The sequence below is a fragment of the Phaethon aethereus genome (genome assembly GCF_964289735.1).
Source record: "Phaethon aethereus genome assembly, chromosome: 29".
NCBI lineage: Eukaryota > Metazoa > Chordata > Aves > Phaethontiformes > Phaethontidae > Phaethon > Phaethon aethereus.
Window position 1 is genome coordinate 1,933,467 of NC_138605.1, and position 8,956 is coordinate 1,942,422.

An 8,956-nucleotide genomic window follows, 5' to 3' on the forward strand; every position below is an offset into this window, starting at 1 on the left:
ATCGCTAAAAAAAGGAATTAAGTCTATTGATTGAGAGCAAGGCAAACAAATACTCTCAGTTTTGCATTGGTGTGTACACCCACAAACCTTCCTCTCCCCAGCCCCCCGCACCCTCACGTTTAAACTAAAAACGTGGACACGATGGAGGTTTAAAAGAAGAGGGGGAAAAAAAACCAACAACAACAACACAACACACAGAGGAGGCCAGGGTTTCCCTGCCATAATTGAATTTTTAAATAGCAAGCCACCAGGATGATAAAGATACCTCGCAATATTTACAGATCAGCAGGTATGTTTTACATTTAAGGGGCAATTTATGGCTCTAGATTGAAATTAAAATTAGATTAGCTGTCTTCATTTCAATTAGTTCTAGGTGCAATCTACCCACAGAAGAGAGAATATAATCCCCCCTTTCATCTAACTAAATATTTGCAATAGAAGTTTCCCAATCAGTTGTAAATATCTGCAACTATGAATTGCTGCAAACACAAACACGAGGTTGCGTCCCCAGCCCAGGCTCCCCATCGCTCTCCATCACAGAAATCCTCTTTTTTTTTTCCTTTTTTTTTTCCCCCTGTTGCTGTAGTTGTTGTTGAAAATGTAAATATCCTCTAGCATTGAAAATTAGCAGGGAAACGTTTGAGGGGAGAAATGTCAAACTAGAGGAGAAATCTAACTTCCAGCCTATACGTGAGTTTGCAATGTTGGGTGTTGCTTTTCTGCATGTCTTCTTTTTTTTTTTATCCTCTCCCCTCCCCAAGACATACTTTGGGAAGGCTCTGAAACACGTTATCAATTCAGAAGTCGCCATGTTTTCCCCCCTCTCTTTATGTAATATTTTCTCATCAGGAACACAACCATTTGATTCCATCAATATTGACCAATGCTACATGAGAACAAGAAGGTGGGGGGGGGGGGAAGGAGAGTAATTTATGGCTTAATATTCTGTGGACATCTGAGATTTATTACTGTGAATTCTGAGCTGGTTTATTACAAGATATTAAGCAAACATTTCTTTAAAAAAAAAAAAACAAAACAAAACACACACACACCCCACACACAAAACAAAACACGAGCAACATAATGCACAGACACACAGACGGTACTTCCAAACCTCAGGGTCCATTAGCAGAAAAGGGGGGTGGAGGGGGGGGAGGAAAAGTTAAGCCTGGTTTAAGAAATTGGTGCCACCCCCCCTGCCAGCCCAGCCGCCCCCCCCGGCAGAACCCCCAGCCCTGGCTGCGGGAGCGCTCCCCACCGCATCCTCCCCGTCCCCCGGCGCCCCGGGGGTGCCGGGGGGGTTTTGGGGGTGCAGGACTTACTTTCCATGCCCACTTAGTTTCAACTAGGGAATCAACAGAAGCAAAAGCAATTTTTTCCCTTTTTGACACCCGCCTCCCCATTGGCTCCCCCCGGGTCAGCTGACTTTGTCATTTTGTCTGTCCTGGAGCAGAGCCTTCCCTATAACAATCTAGTTCAGACTACAAACTGGAGACAGAAATAAATATTAAAGAAATCACACAGCCAGGTATAGAGGACGATATGAATTCCTATTTTACAAACCCATCTTTATCCTGCCATCTAACCAGTGGCCAAGAGGTGCTTCCCAACGTAGCCCTCAATTCAACTGCCTATGACCCTGTCAGGCATTTTTCTACTTATGGAGCAGCCGTTGCTCAAAACCGGATTTATTCTTCTCCTTTTTATTCACCGCAAGATAATGTTGTGTTTAGCTCCAGCCGAGGACCTTATGACTATGGATCTAATGCTTTTTACCAAGAAAAAGACATGCTTTCTAGCTGCAGGCAAAATTCTATGGGACATAATACACAGACATCAATCGCACAGGATTTTACCAGTGACCAAAACAGGAACACTTCGCAAGAACAAAAAACTAGCATTCAAATATACCCATGGATGCAGCGTATGAACTCCCACAGTGGTAAGTTTTACAGCTCGGAGATATAAATTAAATAAACTGAACCATCTTTACGACCTTCTCCCTAGCAGAACAGGCTGAGCGACTTTTTATGGCCCCATAAAAACAATAATATAGCTCCTTCACAGTTGCAGCTACAGGCCTTTTATTTGTTAAGTTGTTGCAAGCAAATATGGCTTGTTATGCTCTTTCTAATTAAAAGACTTCGAGAGTGTAAAATATCCATAATAAAGTGCAGCGAGCTCTGCTCGGGAGTTAAACACAAAATATTACCGGGGTAAAAATAAGTTTTAATGACGGGTGCGGGAAGTGCGGCGGTGGCGGGTTCCCCGCACGATGAGGGGCCGGGGGAAGCTCCCGCTCCCCCCAGTCACCCCCCGCCCCGGCTCCCCCAAATCCTCCAATTGGCAGAAATAATGTGGGAAAAAAGAAAACGGGGGGGGGGGGGGGGCGGGGAGCAGCATCCCGGGAGAAAATGACCCGGGAGAAAACGCTGCGCGCACAGGGTTAATTTAATAAAATAAAAAAAAAAAGGGGGGGGGAAAGAGATATTTTATATTTTTTAATATTTTTTTCCGGGGGGGGGGTTGCTGGGGAGGGGGCAGGGGGCCGCGGGTGGGGTGTGTGTGTGTGGGGGGGAGGAGCGGGGCGGGCGCGGGGTTGCGCGGGGGCGGAGGGGCTTGCGCGGGTGCGGGTGTCGTGCGCTCCCTCTCTCTCCCCCCCCTTTCTCCGCGCCCCGCGTTCTACCGGGCTGACGATTTTTAGTCTGTTTTGTCTCGGCATCCCTAGGAGTGGGCTACGGGGCCGACCGCCGGCGGGGCCGCCAGATTTATTCCCGTTACCAAACCCTGGAGCTGGAAAAGGAATTTCACTTCAACCGGTACCTGACCCGGCGGAGGCGGATTGAAATCGCCAACGCTCTCTGCCTGACGGAGCGGCAGATTAAAATCTGGTTCCAAAATCGAAGGATGAAATGGAAAAAAGAAAGTAATTTGAGTTCAACCCTCTCCGGAGCTGGGGGGGGGGCCGCCGCCGCCGCCGCCGACAGCTTGGCCAAGGAGGAGAAGCGAGAAGAGACAGAGGAGGAGAAGCAGAAGGAGTGAAAAAGTGACAGCTCGGCGGCAGGACCCCCCCCGGACCCCCTCACCCCCCCGTATTTATCACTGGCACAATGTTTGGCTACGTTAAAAAAAAAAAAAGAATAAAAAATAATAATAATTGAAGGGAGGGGGCGTAAAAAAAGAAGGTGGAAGTGGGGGACACCCCCTCCCCACCGTTACCACGGCGTGTGTCCCCCCTCGCTCTCCCCAGTGACCCCCCCCAGCCCGCATCTCCGCCATCGCCTATTTATCTAACTCGGGATAAGACTGTTTCAAGCCGCACACTCCCCCCTCCGCCCCCCCCCCCCAAAATTGGGCATCCACCCTCCGCTCTGCCGGGTCGGACTCTGCCCAGCCGCTTCTCCTCCTCCCGCCCCCCCCCGCCAGAGCAATTCTTCCTCCCCTGGTGAAAAAAAAAATCTGATTTCCCTGAGAAAGCTCCTTCCACCTAAATATAGCATTTCCAAGAGCATCCTCCTTGTATTTAAGCAGATACCTGGGCTCATCACTGCATACTACAAACTGTGACAGTTTCTGTGTGAATATTTTTAACTGTGTTTGTGGTACCTGTATTTATATTTATGTTTAGCACTGTAATGTTCCACAGTATAAAGTGAATGGAGTTCTATAGCAGTAGACAAGGAAAAAAATAAATAAATAAAAAAAAAATATCTTGTGTTACACCCTCTCATGTATAAAGGTCATGTCCAGAGGACTATGTTGAGTATTTAATAAAAACTGAATATTATTTTTAAAGTTTATAGAATGGCCTCTGAGCTTCAGTCAAAACCTTTCGTGTTGATAACAGCCTGTTAGAAAGTTCACTTATCTTCTGTGTGTTGTTCCTGAAAATCAGCTCCCTCTCTCCTTTTTCTCCCTCCTTCGTACCTCTCTCATTCAAGAGTATTCCAAAAAAAAAAAGGGGGGGGGGGAAATTACATTTTGCTTTGTCTCCTTGAATTAGTCTTGTTACTGTATTGTTCGGTGGCATCAGGAATCTATGCCATTCCTCTCGCTTCATGATTAAAAATGGATTTCCAAAGTTCAAAACAGTATATATTTCTTATTGCACCCTCTTCAGTCAAATACCAGGTCAAAGGTTCTGCTTCTTTCTTTATTATTATTTTGATTTAATTTGAGCTGTACACAGCTGAGAATCCCCCAGCTCTGCGGAAGGACCCACTCCCCCCCTCCCTCCCTCCCCCGACTTATTTCGACCCAATAAACCTTTCCAGGGAGGGGGGGGAGTCACTTTTATCCAGAAACTCATCCTTAAAGAGAACGAAAATTGTGGATATAACGCTGGGAAACAACCCCTGCTGCTGTGGATCGCAGGCTCGGATAACCCATTGCGAAGGCTGGATAAAAAAAATGCATTTTTCTCGCCTCTTTGTCACTGCTCTAATATTTGCTGGGCTGTTCAGTAGGTAGCGTTTAGCCAGGGAGATTTCCCTGAAAGCAGCTTAGTCCCTTTCAAGTTTGTTTGTTTTGTTGTTTTGTTTTTTTTTTTTAATGAAACAACCAGGATTTGATGTTAAGTGACCATAACCAGGGGAAAAAAAAAAAAAAGCAGCCTGGGGAGGTTTTTTTCAGCCCATCCTTTGCTCGTCTCCAGCCTGGAATGTGCAGGCGATTTTTACAAGGCGCAGGAAAAGACGGAAAGAAAAAAAAAAAAAAAGAATAAATCTCTCTTAAAACGAAAGAAAGCAAGCAAACAGCACCAAAAAGGAGAAGCCAAGAGCGTTTTGCAAGAGGGTAACGACCTGGCCGGGGAGCAGGAGGCTCCCTGGGTGTAAACCGGCTTGAATTTCCCAAAAGGAAAGAAAAAAAAAAAAGGACAAAAAAAAAAAAAACCCAAACACCAAACCACCACACCACCAAAAACCCAAACCTATATCCACAACCACACATATATAATTCAGCGCCTATAGAGGGGACGAAGGCGATATGTAACACCCAGCGCATTCAAGGCATTCTCTGGCTGTTGAATGGAGACGGAACAGAAAGAAAACGTGCTCAGGTCTGCAAGACAGAGCCCGAAACGGGCTGGGGGGGCTCGGAGCTGCCCCTTTCCCACCGCACCCCCCCCCCTTTTCCCGCTCCGGAGCAGGAGGCAGGGCTGGAAATGCCGATTTGAAGGTATTTATTTCCCTTTCGCCCTTTGAAGAGCGGGGCTGGTTTCTCCAGCGAGCAGCAGAGGAAGATCCAGGCTTCTGCCGGCAATAAATTCCAATTTTGGGGAGGGGGGGGGTGGCATGGGGGGAAAGGTAACAGGCTGGTAAACTTTGGCGCATTGGAGGAGCTCCACGCGTGAGGAGCAGCCCTCGCGGAACGCTCAGACCACCCCACCCTCCCCAAAACGGGGGGAACGGGCGTCCTTCAAAGAAAAAAAAAACAAAACAAAAAACGCGCTCGAAAGTGCCGCGGAGGTAACGCGCCGCTGCGAGCTTCCCCTCCCGCTTGCACCCGCCGAAAAGAGAGGGGAAAAAGGAAAAAAAAAACAAAACCATAACCCCCTCCCCAAACCAGGCTGGTTGTGTGTGGTGGGGGTCGGTTTTTCCTCCCCCCTGACCCGCGCAGCTGCGATTTTGGGACGGCAGAAACACAGCGGGCCGAACCGCGCGCAAGGATGAAAAAAACCCAAACCGCAAGCCTAAAATATTAAATAAATCTTTTGAAAAGCGCGGAGCCGTGCGCGGAGGGAGCTCGGACCCCAGCCTGCGCGCTGCTGCCGCCTCCTCCTCCTCCTCCTCCTCCTCCCTCTCCGCGGGGGCGGTGCGGTGCGCGGGCGGGGGGGGGGGCGCGGAGCAGGCGGTGCGCTGCCGCGGAGCAGCGCTAGGTGCCGCTGCCGCCTCGCCGTCCCGCGGCGCGCTCCGCCCGCGCCCCCCCGCGCAACCCCCCGCGCCCCCCCGCCCCGCGGCGCCTTCCGCGGGCGCCCATCGATCACCGCCGGGGTCATCGCGGCGGATTGATGAGTGGCCGGCGCCGTCACGTGACGCCACCTCGGTACCCCATATTTGGGCAGCGCGTATAGGGGGGGAAAAAGAGAAAGAAGAATCCCCACCTATAAATTCTGCACTTTTTAGGAGGAACAAAACGCGGCCTCCCCCCCCCTCCCACACCCCACCACCAACCCCTTCACCCCCCACCCCTGAACTTCAAAGGGCCACAAATCACCCGAATCAAAGCGGTTGCACCAAAAAAAAAACCCCAACAAAACCAAAAACCAACCAAAAAAAAAAAAAAGAAAAAAACAAAACCAAAAAAGAAAAGGAAAAAAGGGGAGAAAAAAAAAAAGAGGAGGAAAAAAAGAAGAAAAAAGAGGGGAAAAAAAGAAGAAAAAAAGAGGAAAAAACATCCCCCCTCCCCAAATTTTCTTTTCCCCCCCTTTTTTTTATTTTTTTTTCCCTCCCCTCCTCCGCCATGAGTTCTTACGTCGCCAATTCGTTTTATAAGCAAAGTCCCCCTGTTCCTGCCTATGCCATGCAAAGTTATGGAAATTATGGAAGTGTGCCTGAGGTTCAGCCACCCAGGTACCGCTACGGTGGCTTGGATCTAAGCATCACCCCCCCCTCCTCCGGGGCTGCCAGCTTGGACATGTCTGCGACCCCCCGAGCTAACCCCGAGCGACCTTCCTGCACGGTCATGGGTTCTTCAGGGCATCCTTTAGCCAGAGACGATCAAGCATCCCTAAATCCCGGGATTTACAGTCAGAAGAGTGCTAACACGACGCTGGAGGAGAGATCTAAGAGCTCGGGTGAAATCAAAGCCGAACCAGTGCAAACAGCACAACAAGGAGGACCACAACTGCAGCAGCAACAACCTCCACAAATTTACCCCTGGATGACCAAACTACACATGAGCCATGGTAAAACTTTCACTTCTTGATTTTTTGTTTCACAGGATTTTTTTTTTTTTTTTTTTTTTTTTTGCCTTGGGTTTTTATAGGCCATACGGGGCAAATAATAAAAAACCTGAGGTCGTAAATTTTACGACTAAGGCATCAATTGCTCGTAAAACTGTCCACTAAAAGGCTTAGAGGCTATATACGCCCAAATTTATGACAGCATAATTGGATCATAGAAACAAAACGTGTATAAAAGGCAATATTCCATTTTTTTGGGAAGGGGGGGTTAAAAATAACTTGAAATACACATGTTCTTGGAGGGTGAGCTTTAAAAAAAAAAAAAAAAGGACACCAGAAGCGAAAGGGAGGGAAAGCGTGGAGAGATTTTTTCCCCTCCACCTTCCCAGGGCTGGGGGGGGGAAGGACAAGATCTCCAAGAAAAGACGTTTCCCTCCTTTGTACAATTCCTTATTGTCCGGGAGGAAACAGGTTCACTTCTGGCTCATCTACATGCGTTTGATCTAGGCTTTAGAAAGGAAGGGGGGGACTTGGGGGGCTGAAGGTGTTGGGGAATGAAGGATTTCAGGCTGCTTCACTCCCTGCGTGCCCGCAGCAAACTTCTGTATAGCCCAGAGTTGTAACAGGCTTTTACCATTTCACACACACCCCAAAAAATTAATAAAAAATTTAAAATCCATCCAGAATTGCTTTGGCTTTTCATGCGGTGTCTCCCCCTTTTTTTATATATATATATATTCTATTTTATTTTATTTTTTTCCCCTAGAAACGGACGGTAAACGCTCCCGAACCAGCTACACCCGCTACCAAACTCTGGAACTAGAGAAAGAATTTCATTTTAACAGATACCTGACCCGACGGAGGCGCATTGAGATCGCCAACAACCTCTGCCTGAACGAGAGACAAATCAAAATCTGGTTTCAAAACCGGAGGATGAAGTGGAAGAAAGATTCCAAGTTGAAAAGCAAAGAGGCTCTTTAGGTGGGATTGCAGGAGATGGGGGGTCCCCTGCTTTTGGGTTGGGTTTTTTTTTTTGGTGGTTGTTGTTGTTGTTGTTGGGTTGTTTGGGTTTTTTCCCCATCGCTTCTGGTGGAAGCTACCTTGAGGAAACTTTGATTTTTGGGGTGGGGAGGGAGGGAGCTGCTGGGTGGACTCTGGTCCGTACCCTCACAAATCCCTCAGACAAAGGAGATCTCTTATTAGTATGCAAAAAAAAAAAAAAAACAACAAAAAAACAAACAAACCAAAACCCCACTAACCAACAAACCCAACCCCGCTGTTAGCTTCATGCAAAAAAAATCGGTGTCTCGCTCTTTAGGTTCCTACTAAGTGTCCTAACCTGTGCGCTCTTTGGGGGAAAAATCCCCCCGGAAAAAGAAAAAAACCACACCGAAAAGGTTTTTGAAAAAAAAAAAAAATCCGCAGGGTGGCTGGGTCGTGTCCTCTCGGCTCTAAAAATCGCAATAGTTATAGGAAAAATGAAAAAAAGAGCTGGTGAAGAAAGGAAAAAAAAAAAAAGGAAAATAAGTGGGGGACACCCCCCCAAAACCCGTAAGTTTTGTGAAGTCCCAGCCTCGCTCTCCGCTCGCCCTGACGGGAGAAGGAAATTATTGGGAATTGCTGGGAATTGCCCGGAAAAAAGATGCTGTGGCTCTCCCCAGTCGGAAAGAAAAATATTGCCCCTCTCTGGGGCTCGGAAACCCCTAAAATCCCCTTCTAAAACCCCGGCGAGGCGCCGGGGGAGGGCGGGGGGTGTCCTTGGTGTGTATTTGCGTGTTGGGACTCGGATGGCATCATTTTATTATTATTTGCATATAAAAGAAATTAATAGACTGGGGGGGGGGTTCGGGGGGGGGGGGGCCCGGTTTGCGCAGCTCCTCTGAAATCTCCGGGCAGAAAAGTGCAGCATGGGAGGCGGGGGAGGGAGAAATAACCTCTGGACTTAATATTATTGTGTATTTATTTGTTGCGTAATTAATGTAGATTTGCTAAATGCTAAGATATATATTAAAAACAAAAACAAAAAAAAAAAAAAGGAAAAAAAAAAGCCAA

The 8,956-nt window shown here is 47.8% G+C and overlaps 2 protein-coding genes across 2 annotated transcripts; both read left to right on the forward strand.

Moving 5' to 3' along the window:
- Window positions 1-1,542: 1,542 nt before the first annotated feature.
- Window positions 1,543-5,628, forward strand: HOXC6 (homeobox C6; the record flags this gene model as incomplete). The annotated part of the gene is made up of 2 exons (XM_082011897.1): window positions 1,543-1,942; window positions 2,729-5,628. The coding sequence occupies 2 exons, from the start codon at window positions 1,543-1,545 to the stop codon at window positions 3,040-3,042; spliced, it is 714 nt and encodes a 237-aa protein (XP_081868023.1). The 3' UTR covers window positions 3,043-5,628.
- Window positions 5,629-6,462: 834 nt separating this feature from the next.
- Window positions 6,463-8,664, forward strand: HOXC5 (homeobox C5; the record flags this gene model as incomplete). Its single annotated transcript, XM_082011907.1, has 2 exons — window positions 6,463-6,907; window positions 7,671-8,664. 2 exons carry the CDS (start codon window positions 6,463-6,465, stop codon window positions 7,883-7,885), a joined length of 660 nt encoding a protein of 219 aa, XP_081868033.1. The 3' UTR covers window positions 7,886-8,664.
- Between the last annotated feature and the right edge of the window lie 292 nt (window positions 8,665-8,956).